This window comes from Cetorhinus maximus, chromosome 8, assembly GCF_964194155.1.
Source record: "Cetorhinus maximus chromosome 8, sCetMax3.hap1.1, whole genome shotgun sequence".
Lineage (NCBI taxonomy): Eukaryota > Metazoa > Chordata > Chondrichthyes > Lamniformes > Cetorhinidae > Cetorhinus > Cetorhinus maximus.
Genome location: NC_135886.1, coordinates 104,027,544 through 104,050,611, shown reverse-complemented (window position 1 = coordinate 104,050,611; position 23,068 = coordinate 104,027,544). Strand labels below are relative to the sequence as shown.

General features: G+C 39.5%; 1 protein-coding gene across 9 annotated transcripts in view; it reads right to left on the bottom strand.

Moving 5' to 3' along the window:
• The window catches only part of LOC144683848 (U2 snRNP-associated SURP motif-containing protein-like), a 67,967-nt gene that overhangs the window by 22,200 nt on the left and 22,699 nt on the right, over positions 1-23,068 (bottom strand). For all 9 annotated transcript variants that reach the window (XM_078547349.1, XM_078547346.1, XM_078547350.1 and 6 more), the window contains 13 exons: positions 22,375-22,455; positions 21,422-21,536; positions 20,300-20,424; positions 17,672-17,739; positions 17,417-17,538; positions 17,031-17,110; positions 16,753-16,918; positions 15,400-15,608; positions 10,041-10,084; positions 7,718-7,822; positions 7,559-7,625; positions 7,042-7,211; positions 2-164 (listed from right to left, as the gene is read on the bottom strand). In XM_078547349.1, coding sequence (XP_078403475.1) covers positions 2-164; positions 7,042-7,211; positions 7,559-7,625; positions 7,718-7,822; positions 10,041-10,084; positions 15,400-15,608; positions 16,753-16,918; positions 17,031-17,110; positions 17,417-17,538; positions 17,672-17,739; positions 20,300-20,424; positions 21,422-21,536; positions 22,375-22,452 — 1,512 coding nt within the window. In that variant the 5' untranslated portion in view covers positions 22,453-22,455. The remainder of the gene's footprint in view (position 1; positions 165-7,041; positions 7,212-7,558; positions 7,626-7,717; positions 7,823-10,040; positions 10,085-15,399; positions 15,609-16,752; positions 16,919-17,030; positions 17,111-17,416; positions 17,539-17,671; positions 17,740-20,299; positions 20,425-21,421; positions 21,537-22,374; positions 22,456-23,068) is intronic.

Sequence of the window (23,068 nt, the reverse complement as noted above, 5' to 3'; positions counted from 1 at the left end):
CCTTTTTCTGCAGTGGAGTTTGTAAAATAGACAATGATTCTGCAATGCAATCCACTATTTCCTCAGCAGCCTCTGCATTATTCAAACAGAAGACCATAGCGTCACCTATATCATTTCGATGAGGTGCCAAGCCTCTCAAGATATTCTCCAATTTATCTCGTTGCCTGCAAGTTTTATAGTGTGTTAGTTATATATTACAACTTGTACATTAACACATCTATAGCCCAAATTGAAATTTAACAAAAAAATACCAAATGCTCAGAATTGTCCTTTCCAAACAATTTTCTTTAATGCAGTCTTTGCATCAAATAAATTCCTGGTTCTGTATCACAAAATCTACAATAATAATGCCTAGCCTGCTACTCTGTCAGCAAAAGGAAAAAGGATTTGGCTTTAAATGGTCAAAAACTGGAACAATGATATAAATATAGCAATGGCCAGGATATTTTACATTTCAGGAAACGATGTTCAAGCTGCATTAAATGACAACCTTTACTGTTTCAAGGGGATTTAACCTCAGAATTATCATCATTGGGCACTAATATTTTTGTTATTTCACTGCTAAATTTTCAAGATGGTAGGGAATTTTGACTGAGCACAAGAACTTTGAACTGACATGAGCTAAAACATGTATTTTACTGAAAAAATAACGGCATCTGAATGATTCAGGCGGTTATTAATATGCAAATCCGCCAGCAAGTTGTGGTGAGGATATAATACTGCTTAAATTGCAAATCTCCACAAGTTCCTGGCTCATTTGCATCACTGTTGTTAGTGTGACGAAAATGATACCTTGCACTTATCTGCCCTGTGAAAGTTGCTGTATTTTCACTTTAATTGCCCATTAAACTCACCAGAGAAAGCCAAGTCATCAGCATAAGTACACTTTTACAGGTGTGATAATTATTAATGACTGCCAATCAACCTCTCATGGCCAGAAAGTAAACAATTATAAGTATGGTGTAAATCTTACTTTTCCTTTGTCACTTTTTTCTCACTTAATCCAATCTTCCTTTTCCTTATCAAAGATTACTACACAAGATAAGAGCACATGGTGTAGGGGGTAACACATTAGCATGGATAAAGATTGGTTGGCTAACAGGAAGCAGAAAGTAGGGATAAATGGGTCTTTTTTGGGTTGACAAGCTGTTACTAGTGTAGTGCCACAGGGAGTAGTGCTGGAGACTCAACCATTTACAATCTATATCAACGATTTGGATGAAGGGGGTAAACATAGCTAGATTTGCCGATGACACCAAGATAGGTAGAAAAATAAGCTGTCAAAAGGAGGCACATCTGCAAATGGATATAGATAGGTTAAGTGAGTGGCAGATGGAGTATAATGTGGGTAAATGCAAACTTGTCCACTTTGGCAAGAAGAATAGAAAGGCAGTACACTATTTAAATGGAGAAAGATTGCAGAACTTGATGGTACAGAGGGATCTAGGTGTCCTGGTACATGAACCACAAATTTAGAAGGCAGAAGCAAGTGATTAGAAAGGCAAGTGGAATGCTGGCTTTTACTGCAAGAAGAACGGAACATAAAAGTAGGGAAGTTTTGGTGAGACCACATCTGGAGTAGTGTGTAGTTTTGGTCTCCCTATTTAAAAAAATATATAATTGCCTTTGAAGCAGATCAGAGAAAGAGCACTGGAATGAAGGGGTTGTCTTATGAAGGAAGGTTGAACAGGTTATGCCTATACCTATTTGAGTTTAGAAGAATAAGAGGTGATCTTATTGAAACATATAAGATCCTGAGGGGACTTGATAGGGTGGATACCTATAGGCTGTTTCTCCTTGTGGGGAAAGACTAAAACTAGGGGACATAGCTTAAAAATCAGAGGTCTCCCTTTTAAGACAGAGATTAAAGGATTTTTTTTCTCCCAAAGGGTCATTAGTGTGTGGGATTCTCTTCTCCAGAAAGTAGTGGAGGCTGGTTCTTTGAATTTATTCAGGCTGAGTTAGACAGATTTTTGTTAGGCAAGGGATTCAAGGGATATGGGGGGCAGACTTGAAAGTGGAGCTGAGACCACAACCAGATTAGCCATGATCTGACTGAATGGTGGGGCAGGCTTGAAGAACCAAATGACCTACTCCTGCTCTTATGTTCCTTAATAATTTCTCTTCGTGTCTGAGTTGACATTGAATTCATCTGCTCTATTCTGTCTAGTAAACACAAAGAGGTGGCTGAAACACACAATGTCTTCAAGAGCTTTATAAAAATAACATATGTATCCTAAATTTAGACATCAAATAGGGCACATTTCTGCTGTGTGAATGAGGTGTATATCAAACATTTAAAAAAATTTGATTTTTGTTTTACTTGTCATCGTTACTTGGTGATGAAAAAAGTTTGAATTGAGATGGCACAGCCTATTATAATAGCTTGAACAGCCCAAAAGAATGCTTGGATCAGTCTTAAGCAACTATGCTGAATTCCACTTTTCCTTAGAGATGCCACTTCACAGAAGCCTGCAAAGTCAATAGCACACCAGTAAGTGCAAATCACTCTTTCATTGAAACTGACAGATGTCTGTTTGAAAATATGAGTTAATAGAGCCAAATATTCTCTCTTACACTTCCTGCTATAAGAGAAGAAATATGCTGATGTTTTGCCTGTGATAGGTGTATCATTCCAAATGCACTGTTGAATATAGTTTCCAGTTCCCACAACGACTGTTTATCCTGTGAGTTGAAAAGGCATAATTATCTGGACAATGCCAGGTTCAATCACAACTGGAGCAGTGACAAAGGTGCTATGGTGGGTCTCTGCACTCCGGTGTTAGGAAGAAGAAAATGATCCAAAATGATCCAACTCCCAATTGCCAACCAGTGACTTCAGTTGGAAGCAAATATGAGGGAAAACGGAGTAAAGACAGGAATTGGTTCAGTTCTGATAATCTCTATGGACAAGCAGTCTACTTCTCCACCGATGCTGCCAGACCTGCTGAGTTTTTCCAGGTAATTCTGTTTTTGTTACTAACATAACTGTCCAGGTACACACATCAACATTAGTGCCTTTGCAAAGTATTACCAGTTAGTTGACACCTATGAGACTGAACTCCAGCAAAAAGTCATGGGCATGGAGGTTTGCCTCGTTCGAGGAGCTATCAAAAAATGTGCCCAGAATGAACTCAGCACTGAGCTGGATTTGATGATGTGGAGTTATCACCAAGTTTCTGTGCAAACTCATTAGCATAAACCCAAACACAAAATCTACCATGAATCAATGCGATCTCTCCCTCTTTTCAAGTACCATGCCCTCAGGGGGCTTTAATGACGATGGACTTCCATCTTCCCCTGGAATGGGAGGGTTGTCTTATGAGGAAAGGTTGGACAGGCTGGCTTGCAACTGCTGGAGTTTAGAAGAGACAGAGGTGACTTGATTGAAACATATATGATCCTGAGGGGTCTTGACAGGGTGGATGTGGAAAGGATGTTTCCTCTTCTGGGAGAATCTAGAAGTAGGGGGTCGCTGTTTAAAAGTAAGGGGTTGCCCATTTGTGAAAGGGTTGAGGAGAAATTTTTTTCTCTGAGGGTAATGAATCTTTGGAACTTGTTTCCTTGAAAGGCGGTGGGGGCAGAGTCTTTGAATATTTTTAAAGCAGAGCTAGGCAGATTCTTGATAAGCAAGGGGGTAAAAGGTTATCAGGAGTCAGTGGGAAATGTGGAGTTGAAGTTACAATCAGATCAGCCATGATCTTATTGAATGGCAGGGCAGGCTCAAGGGGGCCAAGTGGCCTACTCTGCTCCTAATTCGTATGTTAATCCTATCTCGAGACATGGATCTTCATCGTTGGTGGTACATTCATTCAATTTTCGAGGATCTTTAAAAAGATCATTCATTGTCTACCTCGATCTCTTTTACCATTGATCTTTCCCATCAGCGTCAGGCTTTATAAATCATAAGCTCTTGTTACATGCCCAAAAGGTTCCAACTGCTTTTTCCTGACCTTGGTCAGCAGCGTTCTTTTGGTCTCAGATTCTGCTCGCACCCCTTCACTGGTAGTGTGACTTGCCCAAGATATGTTCATTATTCGCTTTAAAGACCACAACTTTGCAGCCTCAATTCTTCTCTACATTGCTTCACTGATCATCCAATACTCGCTGCCATATGTCAAAATTGACATGACATTGTATTCCAGCTTAAGTTTTGTGGCTAATTTTACATCAATCAAACTTTTTCGGTTTTTGAAACGAATGCTTGGCCATTCCAATCCTTTCGTCTTATTTCTTGTTGCACTTTCCATCCAATGTTAACATGCTTCCTAAGTAACAAAATTTGTCTACCAGTTTGATCTTTTCATTCTTTAGTGTGATCTTGCTCGAGAATACGGGCTCAGTCATTATGTAAAGAAGCAGGGTTAATTCGTAATGTCATAGTAAAAGATCCACAAGGAAACAAGAGATCATAATACCCTTGAATTTCATGTTAAGTTTGAAAGTGACATACTCCAGTCACAAACAAGAATCTTAAACTTAAAGAAAGCCAACTACATAGGTGAAGGGAGAACTGCCTAAGGCTAACTAGGTAAACAGGCTAAAATTTATGGAGTTAAACGAACAGTGGAAAATATTTAAAGAAACAATTCAAAATGTTCAACAAAAATACATTCCATTGAAAAACAGAAACTCAGCAAGACAGACCCAACCATGGTTCATTCAGTAAGTTAAGCAAAATAATAGATTAAAAGAAGAGGCTTACAATATTGCAAATTTGCAAAGTCCAAGGATTGGGAGTGTTTTGGAAACCAGCAAAGGGCCACCAAAAAAATTGATAAAAAGGGGAAAAACTAGAATATGAGAGTAAACTATCCAGAAATAGAAAATCAAGTTGTAAGAGCTTTCATAAATATATTAAAAAGGAAGAGAGTAGCTAAAGTAAAGGTTGGTCCCTTAGAAGCAAAGGCTCGAGGATGAAGAACTACAGGGTGGATAATTCGCATGCTACCGCTACTCCTCCTTGCAGGCAGCCTCCTAAATATTCACCCCTTAGCGACTCCAATCTGTTGCCACTTTAAGGGATTGCCTCTCTGCAGCACAGTTATGAGTTGCCCCTTTAAATTGTGGGGACAGTACTCTGGGTTCTGAATTTCCTGCCTGAGCTTCCAACCCTCAGAATGTCAGCTCAAAAACATCTCCAAGATCAATCGAGTGCCTGTGACTCAGTCTTCTGGAAGTTCAAATGACTCTACACAGTGAGTCAAGGGAGCCACATATAAGTCGCAGTTTTCACTGAAAGCATGAGACACTATGGGCCAAGTGCTGGAAAATGGGATTAGAGTAGATAGGGGCTTGATGACCATCGTGGACACGATGGTTCAAAGGGCCTCTTTCCATGCTGTAAAACTCTATGAAAGAGGAAATGGCAGAGGCACTGAACAAATATTTTGTGTCTGTCCTCACAGTAGAAGATACAAGCTGCATACCTGAAATAGGTGGTAACCTAAGGGCTAAAAAGTGAGAAATAAGGAAATTAATATCAGTAGAGAAAAAGTATTGGAGAAACTTAAGAGGCTAAAATCCAACAAATTCCCAGGGCCTGATGACCTAGACTGTAGGGTTCTAAAAAAGATAACTGCAGAGGCAGCGGATGCACTAGCCATAATTTTCCAAAATTCCTTAGATTCTGAAACAGTACCATCAGATTGGAAGTTGGCAAATGTTACACCGCTTTGCAAGAGAAGGCAGAGGATTACAGGCTAGTTAGCCTAACAGTTGTTGGGAAAATGCTGGAATATGTTATTAAGGAAGTCTTAACAATGCACTTGGAAAAGCATAGTATGATTAAAGTAAGTCAACATGATTTTACTAAAGGGAAATCCTGTTTAACATATTTATTAGAGATCTTTGAGGATGTAACTAATAGGGTAGATAATGGGGAAACCAACAGATGTAGGATATCTGGATTTCTAAAAGGCATTTGGTAAGGTGCCACATAAAAGGTTAATGAGCAAGATAAGGGCTCATGGAATTGTGAGTGATACATTAGCATGGATAGAGGATTGATTAACAAAAAGAAAGCAGAGAGTGGGCATAATCAAGGTTTTCTTCAAGTTGGCAGGCAGTGAATAGTGGAGTGTCGCAATGATCAGTACTGGAGCCTCAGCTACTTACAATCTATATTAATAACTTAGATGAAAATGCAGAGAGTAATGTATCTAAGTCTGCTGGTGATACCAAGCTTTGTGTAAAGGTAAGCTGTGGGGAGAACACAGAGAGGCTAAAGGGATATAGCCAAGTTAGTGAGTGGGCAACAAGATGGCAAATGGAGTATAATGTAGGGAAGTTTGAAGTTATTCATTTTGGTTGTAAGGCTGTGAAACCTGTAAATGCTGATGTTCAAAGAGTCTTGGGTGCCCTCATACAAGGAATGCAGAAAGTTAGCATGCAGGTGCAGCAAGCAATTGGGAAGGCAAATGGCATGTTGGCCTTTATTGCAAGCGGATTCGAGTACAAGAATACAGAAGTCTTGTTACAATTGTACAGGGTTTTGGTGAGACCACATCTGGAATAGTGCGTGCAGTTTTGGTCTCCACATTTAAGAAAGGATATACCTGCATTGGAGGCGGTACAGAGAAGGTTCACTAAATTGGTCCTTGGGATGTACAGGTTGTCCTATGAGAATCTGAGTAAAGTGAACTTATATTCTCTCAAGTTTAGAAGAATAAGAAGCGATCTCATTGAAACCTACAAAATTCTGAAAGGGCTTGACAGGGTAGACACAGAGATTGTTTTTGCCAGTCAGAGAATATAAACCATGGGGGCACAGTCTCAGGATAAGGGGTTGATCACTTTGTGATTTTTTTTTATGCCATTTCATTCATATGACATTTGGGGATTCCTGAAGGCACTTCCATACTAGTTATTTAGAGATCCCTGCAGGCAATTGATTCCTACAGCAGTTATATACGAGAGATTCCTGCAGGTAGTTCTAGAATAGTTATTCAGGTCTCTACAGTAGTTATATACTTTATACTTAGAAATCCCTGCAGGCAGTAAGTCAGATATTCACCACCTTATAAAAACAGTAGCACTCACTCATCCTTCAGTTGCCCTTTCTTCACTGGCTCCTCTTGTTCAACAGGTACTTCTATTTCTCCATCCTCTGGCATGGCGTGCAAATAGGGATTCATAGGTGGAGGATGCCACACTGAACCACACTTAAATATTCGGAAATCCTCTGTTCGCCATTTAGTTGGAGAATCACCCTAAGTGCACAGAAACAGCACAAGCAATTTGGATTTCAAAACCCTATCTTGGATTAGATTTCTCAGACAATGAAGTAATTGGGCAGCACTTAAGGAAATTTTGAACAAATTAAATAATTTATCTTCCAGCATTGGTAGTTTTATATTTAAATATGACAATAGGATATAAAAACAGTAAGTAGCACAACAGCAGTGAGAATGTACTATTTTTCCTAGATATAGCATCTTCAGCTGAAGATTAAGACACAGCAAATTAAGTTAACCAATTGTTAACCAGGCACACCAACACCAAAGCAAAAGCTATTAAAAGGAACTAATTAATTGAAATATTTGTAACTTTAATTTACCTGCAGAATAGAAAATAGTTTCCATCTATAGTATACATGTGCCGGGTTCTTGTTCTCAAATAGGAATCTGGCAAAGGAGTTATGAAAAGAATCATCACACCATTTTACTACACGAATAAAAAATTTGATTAAAACCATAAATATAACATTAACTTTTACCTAAACTGGGGATTATTAATTTCTCGATTCATAATTAAAGCTTCAAAAACTGGTCCCTCACGCACCACAAATTCGATCATTCGATGAATTAGACACAATAGGTTCCTAACAGAATAAAAGAAAATTAAACATTGTTCAAAAATACCCAGTTAAGCATATCTTAAATAGTGAGGAATTACAGAAGTGCTTTCAAAAGTGAAGGCCATTATAGCATTTGAATCAACAGAAATAAGACAAGAGAAGTTGATGCTGTCCCCTTTCTCAGTGAATCCACAATCTCAAAGCAATTGGTGCAGTGTTTCAAGATACATAAAGCAGATCTCCAATCCAACAGAAAACTTGCACGACTACAACCACCTACATTTTTACTGCATTACTTACTACTATCAGCTACTACAGGCAATATTTTTGCAATTGCATTTAGAAGTTCAAACTTTAAAAAAAATTTTGTTTGAATTTTGTACTCTTCAGTGTCAAGGATGTTGCTGTTGGCGAATGGAACATTTTTCCATTTTAGGAACCCAAAGCATCAAACACAGATAAGAATAGGAAAAGTTAGATGTGGAGTAAAGCTCCCTCTACTCTGCTCCAACGATGGGTCTCAGCCCCAACCTCGAAAGAGCACCCCTATTAGACGAATATGATTTTTTCCATTTCCCGCTTGAGTAAGACTGTCAGTTTTCTGTTCTAGTCCCACGTTCACTGGGAAATATAGTGATACTGCCCAAATATATTTTAATTGTATCTTGATTATGGCTAATAAACAGGTGAGGCTGGGCCAGATTTCAATTCAGGTTTCTTAAGGAGAAAGGCTAGTTCTAACCCACTGCACCGTCCAATCGCCCTCCCCACTCCCGATAAGTAAAAGCTAGCTATTTTTACTGCATACTTGTACATTACCAAGGTTTTGGATGGTACATTTTCCTACAGTTATGCTTATTTTCACTTTATATTAAAACTGAAAAAACAGAAATGGTACTGTGCACAAAATTCAGGAATAATGACAAATATTAATACCAAATTAGAATTCATAGTTCAATATTTTAACCTTTTAAAGCCACAATATACAGTAGGACTTTCCTTGGCACTAAGTTAGCTTGTAGAGGTGTAACTACAAACAAGTGATGTGCAATATTTGAAAGCATTAATACATTTGTGCACCGGAAGCCTCAATTTAGCCAGTCCTTTACGATACTTGCTGCTAAATGTATCAACTTCAACAACAATTTGTTTTACAACAGTTGCAAGTCATGAGACACATGATGTGCTTCGAGGAACATACAGGAAATGAATGGATCGATGCTCTGAAATTGAAGTTCACTAATTTTGATTGCATTTTAATTCTGGTGCATGCAGTTGTGACAAAATATTCCACTAGTGTACTAGATGTTCTTGGTGTTTTATGGATGTATATTGCAGCTTTAAAATACAACCTAACATCCACAAGGTTTTTAGAATTTGTTACAACAAAATAACAATATCTGAAAATAACAAAACAATGTAATAAGTTGGGTTCACAAATCCATTGCAGCTGGTATACATAAGTATAGAAGCTATTTGTAGTGTAAGTATTACCTGAAAGTACCAAGTGTCCATAATTCATGTGGCCGAGTTGATTACTAATAGTAAAAACTACCAAAGAGTGAAGAGCTAACAGGCTCAAACCGTGGTTCGCATCCTTGTTATCCCACGAAGCCCTGGACATTCGCACGGAACAGTGAAAACCAGCACCGGGCTCCACTCAGTTCAGCGTCCTGAGGCATCAGCAAGCCGCCACTTCAGTCCCCTGTTCCTCTGGTCCGTTCATTGTGCTGTGACTAAGGCACACTCTATCCACGAATCTATTTATTTGGGGTTTTTAAGCTATTACGTACCAAGAGTCCCCATTCCTCTGAGCAAGACATCACAGCATAAGCTCAACCAAGTTCATTACTAAGCAACAGCGAAGTATATATCAACACTTCAACTACATTTTAGTAACAAAGCGCAAAAAAACTCTGCCAAAATTAGTTTGTAAAATCCTCCACAAACTTCTAGCTCTAGTTAATTAAGAATTGTTTCAATATAGATGTAACAGTTAACTCTAAATAGTCTGTCAGTTTATTTTAAGCCACTTCTAGGACTAAATATTGATAAGTCTACTTTCAGATCACGAATTAATGGAATATTTCTAGAACTATATGGTTGCTCGCAGAAATGGGGCCCATCCTTTAAGGCACGTAAGCACATGTGGAAAAAAATCCTTTGGTCTACTAAAAGTCTTGTCGCAAATAGGCTGCTTAGTCGTAGTAGCAGTAGTAGTAAGAATGAACTGAAAGTGTACCTTTCTGTTGGGATAACCACTTTGACTACGGCTTCGGACAGAGTCTGCACATGAAGTCACATCAAATAGTAAAAATATAAAGAATGTGAGTATTTGCTGGTGAAACACTGCAGGACATACAGCATCAAGAACAAAACAAAAGCAACAGTTGGTATTTTAATGCTATGCCTAGCTGGTGTTTAATCTGAAAACAAAGAACCTACAAAAACAGACAAAGCACTAAATACTTGAAAGCAGCTTACTCACCAGGGCATTTGGTCTAACACACAAAATCTATACATCTGGATTATGATATAAGTTTGCTCTCCCTTGATTTTTCTGTAACCTGCACTACTGTAGTGGGCACTACTAGGTTCAATCATCAGTTGCTGGGTCTCGGTGCAGAAACACTCTAAAGTATCACTACATGGTTGAATGTAGAGTATCACAAAATGCAAAATATAATAATTTTGGTGTTGTGGGGACCAGAAAGTCTAAAAAAAACTTAGTTTAAAGCACAAGTTCGGTTTTAACTTGCATTAAAGCAACAGCATATTGTAGATGTCATTATTAACAGTATCCCGCAGTACTGAGGTTACCTTGTTATTTTACAACATCTCAAGACTTTGGAGGTGGGTAATAACATGTCTGCACTCCAGAACAAAGCAAAAATAAATAAATAAAAAAATAAGTCCACTGCAACAATGGTATATCATGACTACCTATTACTGGGACATAATGAGCTGAAACACTTGGTTCTGGAAGTTCTGTACATTATACGTTTGGCTGAATCTGTTACTGAATTAATAGTGCAGCAGATGGCCAAGATTAGCATCAATTAAAAAGGCTGGAACTGAGAAAAAGTTGTGCCTCTTACATGTGGGAATGAATCTTAATTTTACGAATTGTAAACAAACATTTATACTACATAATTAACATATTAGAATATAGTTAAATTCTACATATAGCGCAAAAGTTCATCAGTAAAAATACAGACTTCAATTTTGACAGTAAGGAAATTTGAAGTTTTTTTAAAAAATGGTTTGGGCTTTCAGTTAGCATCTGAGAAGATACTTATGAATAGGTTGTGATCATTGTGATTTCAAATTGTTGGCTGATTCCCTATTTTGAAAAACTAATGTTCTTGAGGTCCCACTCACAAATCGGTGTTTCATTTTGGAGGCTGATTAGGGTGCTGGTTCCTCCAGGGAGTGCAGACAGAGCCAAGCTTCTGGCACCACAAGCAGCCTGTTTGTACAGGAGGGGAGGAAGAGAGGAAGAGCAATAGTAATAGGGGATTCTATAGTCAGGGGAACAGATAGGAGCTACTGTGGCCGTCAACATGACTCCAGGATGGTGTATTGCCTCCCTGGTGTCAGGGTCTGGGATGTCACTGAACGGCTGCAGGGCATCCTGAAGGGGGAGGGTGATAAGGCAGAGGTCATGGTACATGTTGGTACCAATGACATAGGTGGAAAGAGGGATGAGGTCTTGCATCAATAATTCAAGGAGTTAGGCAGTAGACTAAAAAGCAGGACCCCTCAGGTTGTAATCTCTGGATTACTCCCAGTGCCACGTGCTAGCGAGCTCAGAAACAGGAGATTAGTGCAGATGAATACATGGCTTAAGAGTTGGTGCAGGAGGTTTTAGATTCCTGGATCACTGGGACTGTTTCTGGGGAAGGTGGGACCTGTACAAGCGGGATGGTCTACATCTGAACCAGATCAGGACTAACATCCTTGCAGGTGGGTTTGCTAGTGCTGTTGGGAGGAGTTTAAGCTAATTCGGCAGGGGGAGGGACACAGAATGTTAGCAGAGTAGGGACACATCATAATACAGTAAAACAATCAAGTCAGAGGGAGTACAGCTGCATTAAGTTTCATGGGACTAAGGCAAGGCTGGATGGCCTCTACTTTAGTGCCAAGAGTATTACAGGTAAAACGGATAAGTTAAGGGTGAGGATTGACAGGTGGAATTGTGATATAGTAGCCATCGCAGAGACGTGGTTGAGGGAGGGGCAGGACTGGCAACTCAACATTCCGGGATATTGAATCTTCAGGCGAGACAGGGGAGGGGGTAAAAGAGGAGGAGGCATTGCATTATTAGTTAAGGAGTCAGTTATGGCAGTAAGGAGAGTTGATATCTTGGGAGGGGGCATCGAATGAAGCTTTGCGGGTAGAGTTTAGGAATAGAAAAGGGGCAGCCACATTGTTAGTTGTTTATTATAGACCCCCAGATAGTCAGCGGGAAATTGAGGAGCAAATATGTGCACAATTCGCGGAGGTGTGTAAAAAAAATAACAAGAGGGTAATTATATTAGGTGATTTCAACTTTCCCAACATTAATTAGAATAGATCTAGTGTTAAGGGCTTGGATGGGGTGAATTTCTTGAAATGTGTACAGGAGAACTTTTTAGGTCAATGTGTAGAGGGTCCAATAAGGGACGGCGCAGTGCTGGACCTAATTCTGGGGAATGAAGCCGGACAGGTGCCTGAAATGGTGGTGGGGGAGCATTTTAGTGACAGCGACCACAACATGGTACAATTTAAGCTTGTTATGGACAAAGAAATAGACAAGCTGTAAAAAAATGTTTTGGATTGGGGAAGAGTGGAATTTAGTAAAATAAGGCAGGATCTGGCCAAGGTAGACTGGAAACAGCTACTTGTGGGGAAATCTACAGAAGAGCAACTGGGGGTGTTCAAAAAGGAAATGGGGAGGGGACAGGCTCAACATGTTCCCTCTAGGGTGATAGGAAGGAGTAACAAGCCCAGAGAACCATGGATGACCAGAGATATTCAGGATACGATGAGAAGGAAAAGAGAGGCTTTTAGCAGGTACAAGGGGAGCAAATCAGCGGAAGCATTAGTGGAGTACAGAAAGTGCAGGGTGGAGCTTAAGAAAGCAATTTGGAGAGCAAAGAGGGGATATGAGAAAGCTCTGGCTGGTAAAAGTAGGGAAAATCCCAAGGTATTCGATAAGTATATCAATGGGAAGAGGATAACCAGGGAAAGAGTAGGGCCCATTAGGGACCATGGGGGTAATCTATGGGTGGAGCCAGAGGACATCGGTAGAGTGTTGAACGAATACTTCACATCCGTCTTCAACCAAGAGAATGAGGATGAAGGTATGGAACTCAGGGAGAGAGACCTCGAGGTTCTTGAGCAAATTGATATAGGGAGTGACAAGAGATTGGAGGTGTTGGCAAGCTTAAAAGTGGACAAATGTCCAGGTCCGGATGATTTGTGTCCCAGACTGCTGAGGGAGGCAAGGGAGGAGATCGCAGGGGCTCTGACCCAAATTTTTAATTCCTCTCTGGCCACAGGGGAGGTGCCAGAGGACTGGAGAACAGCTAATGTGGTTCCGCTATTTAAGAAGGGTTGCAGAGATAAGCCAGGGAACTACAGGCCAGTGAGTCTCACGTCAGTGGTAGGGAAACTATTGGAGAAAATTCTGAAGGAGAGAATCTATCTCCACTTGGAGAGGCAAAGTTTGATCAGGGATAGTCAGCATGGCTTTGTCAGAGGGAGGTCATGCCTAACAAATTTGACTGAATTTTTGAGGAGGTGACCAGGTGTGTATATGAGGGTAGTGCAGTTGATGTAGATTATATGGATTTCAGCAAAGCCTTTGACAAGGTCCCACATGGGAGACTTATAAAGAAGGCAAATGCACATGGGATACAGGGTAATTTGATAAGGTGGATTCAAAATTGGCTTAGTTGTAGGAGACAGAGGGTGATGACAGAAGGCTGCTTTAGTGACTGGAAGCCCGTGTCCAGTGGCGTACCACAGGGATCTGTGCTGTGTCCCCTATTATTCGTCATTTATATAAACGACATAGATGACGATGTGGGGGGGGGTAGGATTAGTAATTTGCGGATGACATAAAGATTGGCCAGGTGGTTAACAGTGAGGTTGAGTGTCTTGGGCTACAGAAAGATATAGATGGGGTGGTCAAATGGGCAGATAAGTGGCAGATGGAATTTAACCCTGAAAAGTGAGAGGTGATACACTTTGGAAGGAGTAATTTGACAAGGAAGTATTTAATGAACGGCATGACACTAGGAAGTTCTGAGGAACAAAGGGACCTTGGCGTGTTTGTCCATAGATCTCTGAAGGCGGAGGGGCATGTTAGTGGGGTGGTGAAAAAGGCATATGGGACACTTGCCTTTATCAATCGAGGCATAGATTACAAAAGTAGGGAGTTCATGTTGGAATTGTATAGAACCTTGGTGAGGCCACAGCTGGAGTACTGTGTGCAGTTCTGGTCGCCACATTATAGGAAGGATGTGATTGCACTGGAGGGGGTGCAGAGGAGATTCACCAGGATGTTGCCTGGGATGAAACATTTAAGTTATGAAAAGAGGTTGGATAGACTTGGGTTGTTTTCGTTGGGGCAGAGAAGACTGAGGGGCGACCTGATCAAGGTGTACAAGATTATCAGGGGCATGGACAGGGTGGATAGGGAGCAGCTGTTCCCCTTAGTTGAAGGGTCAGTCACGAGGTGATACAAGTTCAAGGTGAGGGGCAGGAGGTTTAGGGGAGGATGTGAGGAAAAACTTTTTTACCCAGAGGGTGGTGACAGTCTGGAATGCGCTACCTGGGAAGGTGGTGGAGGCGGGTTTCCTCACATCCTTTAAAAAGTACCTGGATGAGCACTTGGCATGTCATAACATTCAAGGCTATGGGCCAAGTGCTGGTAAATGGGATTAGGTAGGTAGGTCAGGTGTTTCTCACGTGTCAGTGCAGGCTTGATGGGCTGAAGGGCCTCTACTGCACTGTGTGATTCTGTGATTATGAAGGACTAAAAGAATGCAGAGCACATCTGAAATGTTTCATTCCTACTATTTGCATATCAAAATGGACACCTCGTCAATTTTTTTATAACCAAGAGTTCCAATTCTGCTTAAACTGGCTACTAAGTGGCTCTGCCTTTAAAAGACCACAAAAACAAAGTGCTATAGTTCCATGCATTCCAGCTTGCTCGGGAAAAAAAAAAGTACATAATAAATATAAAATAAAAATTAAAAATAATAAAAATAAAGTTATTCTTAGCCAGGTCATCATTCCATACTAGAAGTGTCAAATTTGGGTTGAATTGAATTGTTAACAAGGTCCCAAACACACTTGCGCAAAACCAGTTCCAGGCTGATTTTATACACTCTTTGACATCTCATGGTGACAAGATGTTACTTGCAAGAGCCTCAAAATGTATGCATAACCTCACTACTATCTACAAAAGAAATTTAAAGAACGAGCAATGGAAGTCAACCTTCAAACATTTAAGCGAAGACTCACAACACTAGGCCTACAGCAAGTTTTATATTCACATTTAATTTTTGATTCTCTAGCATGCACAGAAATCATTCACATCTTTTTACCTTCTCAAATTCCTCCTTGGATTTTGATGGTGGCAGTGGCATATCAGGATTCCTTAGTCTCGCTCTAGGCTGTGCATTAAAAGGTAAACCCGATGGAGGAGGAGGAAGAGTCAATTCCATCATAGCTGGTGGAATGTATATAGGGTATGGAGGGGTGGGCACTGCCTTCCCCCAACCCAGCTTCATTTCATAACCCATTATAAATTTCCCTGTAAACATGACACCACACCTGATCTTTAGCACAGCGGATAATTTGGTAGCCCTTTTAAGTATTAGTCAATAAATTAATTAAAAACATATCAACAGAAAAAGCACCATAAGTGCTCAAAAGAACACAATTTCAAATTACATTACATTGAAAAAGTTGCATCTAGATAGTTTTTTGCAATTTGTTAATGTTTAATTATTTTAAGACATCATAAATATATATACTAAATCTTTACTCAACTAAAACAATGGTCCAGGAACTGAAAAATAATAGTGAGTTCATGGTGTCCCCATTATTTGTGCTGAAAAAGCCCACCTATTTGCAGCAAGGAAGAGAAATGCCATGAGTTATGGATCGCCACAAATTGTTGGACGATTTGCGGCACTCCACCATTAGCCTCACAAAATCAGGAACTCACCATGAGTGACAAGAAATCGTTGGATTTGTGCCATAAATATAAGTGAATTGCACAGATGTTAAGGGCTGGTCTTTCATGTTTAAGGGCCCCAATAATAGCGTAATTTATGGCCGAGGTGAAACGCAAAAAAATGGAATAATTGAAACCGTAAAGTCTCAATCTTGCAGGTATTGTTGAGCTTTTTTGCCTTCCATATCACTTTTTTCTCTTTTTACCCTGTCTTAATCAAATCTTTCTTTCCCCCACTATTTCTTTTTATGTATCTAATTCACCCTAATTCATTCTCTGCCGTTCCTCCTGTTTCTTGATCCCCTCCCCATAAACTTGGTTAGTGAAATATGACCATTGGGCCTATTGGTCTTGAGGCCTGGTGACTCCCCACACTGTCATCAATTCGCAATTGCAAAAATAAGGCCAGAAAGGTGAGGAAAAAAATACAATCCACAACACTCACCACAAGGCACCGTTCCACCAATTTCTGGGCAATAATTTATCTACTTTAACTTGTCAAATTCAAAAAAGTACTCTCTCTGAAGCTTGAAATTAAACTAATACGAGCTAGACACAAAATTTAAATTAAACTGGGTTTTTGTCAACTGCTGCTTATCATGATATAGCCTTGAAGTTAATGGCAGGTTTGCAAGAGATGACCAATATTACCCAAAGTCAGATAATATGCCTGACTACCACATCCTGCAATCTAACACCTCTACTTTGATTTACTTACCATTAAGAGATTTAAGGGCTTTATCCGCATGTTTTCTGTTCATGAAGGCAACAAAACCACAGTTCCGAAGTCTAGCTCGCTCTTCCTCTGTTCTAGGCCACATGATTTTTACGCTTGCCAAAGGGCCAAACTTGCCAAATTCCTTGCAAAGCATCTCTTCATCCATCTAAAAGTACAGAAAAATCTGTTATTGATAAACTGTCCCATTAAAAAATTAAGGCACCCCAAGTATCAAGAATACTAAAATATGACAAGCTACAATAAAAACTTGAAGATACCTGTGGGTTTATGTTTCCGACATACAAGTTTGTAGTATGAGGGTCCCCTGAATCATATGATCCTGGAGTATCATCAAGCACTAGATACAATGTAAAAATAATGAATTTATCAGAAATTTGTATTTTTGCCATGCATAAATAATTGCTCTCTCTGTGTAATCTCAAGTATATCTCACTTCTAATGCCCTTCGTGTGAACTAGGCATGTATATCAGATATATTGCACGAGTTAAAAAAAGTAAAGTAGAGCAAAAGATTTTAATATCTAGAGTACAAATCTGTACAAACTAGCAAGGGATTAATAAAATCACTTTGCTTTCCAATTAATCGTTCAATGTGCACTTCGAACAGTTTATTGTGAATCAAAATGGTGAAATGAATGCTTACAGACACGTCTGTTTATCTGCTGTTCCAGTTCGGCAGGCATGGGTTCAAATCTACTTGGTCTCAAGTTTCCTTCTTTACTCTTTTTTTTATTTTTATGTCTCTCTTCACGCTCTTCCTGAATCCTGTAGGAACATTAAAAAGACATCATCCTAAATTATGCACCATAAGTACTCAATTCTATTTTTATAAGAAACCCCATTTCTACATTAATTTAAGAAACTGGGATCTATATTATGCACTTTGCAGTACACTTACTGTTTGAGCTCCTCTTTGAATATTTCCAGATTACTCTTCTTTTTTTCATCTTTGACTTTTTTGATAGCCTATTTTTGGTGAAAGGAGGGGAAAAGGTTACCCTTTACAGAACAATTATGCTAAAACACACTCAAACCCCCATTGCAAAATTTTTTGCCAAAAGCACTTTAAGCCATTAGTTAACTGGTATTCCCAATTAGAAACAAGCTTTAAGAAATTCCAACATATTTCCATAATTCTGACCTTGAAATGCATAATTTCTTTCGAGTTCAACAGCCATATAATTATGCATTGGTGGAAGCTTAACCTTTTGCTTACAAACGTGCAGAGTTTAGGTCATTGACTGCTCTGAAAGTTGATATTCTTGATATACTTTCAACATATTTTCCCATCTACTTCTGTTTTAAAAAGGTGCAGAATTGTTTCTGCCACCTTACAGGAAATGGTTAAAGCTTCATGCAACTTCCCACCTTCAGAACTCCTCTATTCCAGCTCTCAACCTTCCCATAAAACTGTTATTGCTGATGTCAACAATGGATCTCTCAGCAAATCAACCCATAAACCATATGAGAAATGGAACCAATGCTTGGTCTTGAATCCTGACTGAGAAGTATCAATGTTAAAAAACCTCAAAGTAAGATAAACACAACGTACACCAAAACAAAGGCATCAACTAAAAAAAACCTTTCATAGAAGCTGACAAGTTGATTTCTTGCACAGGAACACAGTTTGTTTGGTGAGTTGCAAACAATCGTATGATGAGGGCAGTGTGGTCAAAGTACTGTTTACTTTTAAAATACTTTCAGATAAATGAGCAAACCGAATGCTTGAATTTCTTTTTAAAATACTGGAAATTCTCTATCAGGATGTCACTGGCGAGCTTCAATATTATCTCAAACTAAATTGAAGGTATACATGTTTTGAAAAATCAGGTGCAGTGGCAACATCTAAAATAGTTAGGAGATTGACCTTTCTTTAAACACAATCTAATCTCAAATCCCTTTAGGGAGTTGCTTTTAATTTAGCAAGGGCCCCTCATCCAGCCCTCACTTCCTATAAGTTTCATCCTCTTCTTGGTCATAAGGGTTCCTACATTCCTCCAGTATCTCAGCCTAGTAACCAATCTCCACTTGTAAGCCAAGGTAATGGGCTCCTGCAGACTATTTAAATGTAAAGGCATCAAAGCCAAGGCTGATCCTGTGCTCACCAACTATCTGTATACAAACATCTATGGTAAGAATAACTGGGCAGCCACGAGGACGACTAATTTTCTTGTCCCTTTGTAGATCAACTATAGAACATCGGTGGGCATAAAAGTTTTAAAATTCAGATACTAGATTTTTGACACAGTGAGCTGAATTTTTAAACTGCTGCAGAGGGACTGGAGCCAATGAGCCCGCAATTTCTTGTCATGTATACCAGTCTCCTGCCTCTGGGCTGCTTTTGATCCGGGAGAATTGGGGTGGAGCAGGAGGAGTGACGGTGCACCCGCAAATGGCAGCCTATGAGGACCTGGAATTTTCCAGTCAGCATTCAGACAAGGGACTGAGGACGCCCCCACCACAGCTGCGGCTGCTGGAGTCCATTGGGAGGTTACCTATCCATTATGATCATCTGGTAGCTCTGGCCTTTTTTACTGCAAAAAGTGTTTAAAATCGCTTCAGAGGCTGCCTCCAACTTGAGGCATCCCTTCTCTCACTCCTACCTGCATTGGTAGCTCCCAGCTCCGACAGTGGGGCTGCCAACTTGAGAGTCCAGCTTCGGGTACCCGCCCCTCCAACATTAACTGAATGGGGCTCCCAGGGGTGGCCATTTAATTGATCACTTCCTCAAAAATCACCCTCTGGGCCCTCTATTTAAAGACTGAGTTCAGCATTTTGAATCACTCCAACCACCCTCCTTCCTTCCCCTGCAAAATGTTCATTTCCTTGTCCACTATTCCATCGCCCTGCTTGAACAATGAACCAGGCTTCACAACCTCATCGCCTTTTTTGACCTATGCTAAATTTTTAATATATCCTCTACATCATAAAGACCACCCATTTCCACCACCATAACATGGCCCATCTCAGCCCCTAACTCAACTTAGCCTATTGAAAGGTTCACTTTTGTTACCTACAGGCCTGACTATTCTTCCATAAACTTGGGCTCATCCATAACTCTCGTGCCTGTATCCTAATGTGTACCAAGTCTCGGTCACCTACAACCCTTCGATCACTGACCTACATAGGCTCCCGTTTGAAAATGTCTTTAATTTAAAATATGTTCAAAACCCTTCATAGGCTCACAGAACTCTATCCCTGCAACCTTCTCCAGCCCTACAATCCTCAGATATCAATGTGTTTCACCAACACTGGACTATTGTGCATCCACTGCTCCCTTCATCCCACCACTGGATGCTGAGATTTCATCCAAGTAATCGCCAAGCTCTGGAATTCCGTCCCTATAGGCCCCTGCCTCTCTTTTTAAATGCCACCACTTTGACCAAGCTTTTAGCCACTCCTCTAAATATCTTTTCCTTTGGTCTGGTGTCGCTCTTTGACTGCTTACAATTCTGTGAAGGACCATCACATAAATTACAACAGCCCACTTCATATGGGTAATTATAAATTATATATCCTTACGTACAGGTTTCTTCGCTTCAGAAGGTGCAGCTGGTGTAGAAGGTACTTCTTGACGTGACGTTTTTATTTCACCAAACCGAGCTTTAGGCTTATACAGTTTAGTCCTCCGTTCATCTCTTTCCTTCTCATCTGAAAAATGAACCCAAAAGAGAACAATTACCAAAGGAGTGTAATATCCAAAAGCAAAATACTGATGCTAGAAACCTGAAATAAAAACAGAAAATGCCGGCAGTGCTCTGCAGGTCAGGCAGCATCTGTAGGGAGAGAAACAGAGCTAACATCTGATGAAGGGTCATCAACCTGAAATGTTAACTCGGCTTCTCTCTCCACAAATGCATCCTGACCTTAAGTTTAACTACCAAACTCCTAAAGTGACATTCGGGTCTAATGCTGTAGCTATCATTAAAGCTGGGATGTGCCTTTAGAGTGGTGCTCCTGGGCAGCAATAGTTGCACCAACTCTTGGCACATGACTCCCTAATCTGGGAGAAACAGCTCAGAACATGCACACTTAAAATGCATGGAGAGTCTTGTTAAACTGATCGCTAGCTTCTAGAAGAAAATTTTGCTAGAAGACAACCAAAAACGCATTAGGCTTTTGAATAACAAGAAATTTACAGGTGGTCTCTGTCTGGCAAGAAAGAATCAATCTCTAGAAGGCTAAAGTAATTTATAATTATTATTGTAGTATAGTCAGCATTCAAAACTCATAGCTATTTATGGTGATATCAGACGAAGGGGCTTGCAAATATAATATCTTAAAAACTGGCAATTACAAAATAAACATGCATCGTTGGAATGAACATATATAAAATGGTTATAAGCAAGGAAGTGTATTACATTACTTTCGTCACTAGAAACCTTACAAAGCAGTACATGTTTCTTTACTGTTACTGATATGCCTGCTACAAGAGATAATGCTCAGTTATCATGCAAAATTACAGGTAAAACTAATATTCATTATTAGAATTAATAGCACAAAGACAAATAGAATACATTCGTTATAGGATCTTCAAAGTCTTGACAATTGTCTCTAACTCACTATTTAAATATTCATATATAGTTACATTTTTAAATAACACTACATTTTGGCACATACAATGTGAAGTACAATTTTTAAAAATTACCTTTAGCTGCATTGACAATGCCACCTCTTACAAAAGTTTTTACATTGCCTGTACCACCCGAGTCAAAGGAGGCTAAAAATTCTTCATAGATTTCAGCTGCTTTTAGTTCCTCTTCCTGTAAAAAAAGTAGTTTATATTTTTGCGACTATTATTGACGCATCTCAAAGCAAGAAATAAATCAATAAGTGAAACAGCTTTCTAACTGGAACTCAGAATTAAAGCTGCTATGCTTTACTATTGCTCTAAACAACTTGTGGAACTGAAAAGATACCTACTGCTGAGAGACAAATACCATTCCTCATATTGCTCCATAAAGTAATGCGTTTGAAGCAAAAACATATTAGTGGCACTCTATTTGTCCACTCACTTCACAAATTTCGTTCTTTATGCAATTTTGAGCATCCACAACAAAGCGCTGGTGCTGAAGCTTTTCTTTACACTGAGTTTACAGACAAAGTATTTCAATTGCTCTTTGAATCACAAGGATGCACACCATAAAGTTTTACTTGATCAAACTTGTTTTCCATTTGGAAAATGCTAAATATTGCTTCTACAGTTTAAAGCTGAATTACAGCACAAAAACAGCACTTAAAACTTTATCAAGCACAGGACTTTTGGCAGATTATGGAAACAATATTTTGAAAATTATCCCTTGATTTGCAATGATTTACACAAATCACATTTTAGCTCACATATGCCATATTTGTTTTTCCTCAATATTAAATGTAATAAATGCCTCCATATTTCCCTCACCTACAAATTCAAGCTCAATGTTTTTTTCTAGATAAAACTCAACATTAGTTATTGTAACATTAATTCAAAAAGCAATCCAAATTATATGCACAAAGCCACTAAATTTCAGAGCACATTAGATTCAAATTTCGATGCACCTCAATTCCCAGCAGACAGACAGAATCCACAAAACATTATCAAATGGAAACAGAAACACAAACCTTCTTTCTTAGTTCCTCTTGCCCCTTTTTGCTTAAGGTCCTTTTTGAAGCTAAGCTCTTCAGTTTGCTTTCTGCCATTTTCTGCCGATAAATGAAAGTATAATTTAACCTGGTTCACACTTGGTTTAACTCCAGGCCAGCAAAAAGCTAAACCAGGTAGATCATCGGGTGCTCCAATTCAGTGTCCACTGAGGTCACACTTTGGCACAGCTAAAGAAAGGCTGCAAAATAGCTCTGCCTAAAATATTATAGTTGCCCACTTTTAAGACATCAAGCTTGCAGGGAAGAGAATTGTGGAGAAGAGGTTGAAAGATTGCAAACTAAAAATTTCCAATGCAAGTTTTTAACCATCCAAGGAACAAAACACTCAGATTAACATTTTTTTTCAGTGCTACACCACTTTATTGCAGTTATAGGAAAAGCTCAGTCTGCAGTCCTGATAGACAGATGGCGAATTGTTCATTTTGTGAACAGGACAGGCATGATGAGCTGGATGGTCTTGCTCCATGGTGCATAATTCTAGGTACACAGAATTCTTAAGTAACATATTGTGTTAATCATTACTATTTGTCCCATAGTGTTTATACTTGTCCTTGGCACAAAAGCTATGACTGAATACACTTCAAGGCTGATCCTTGGCATGACCATACTTTCCCTAGAAGACCAAAATGGAGGCCTGCACTTACAAGGAAAG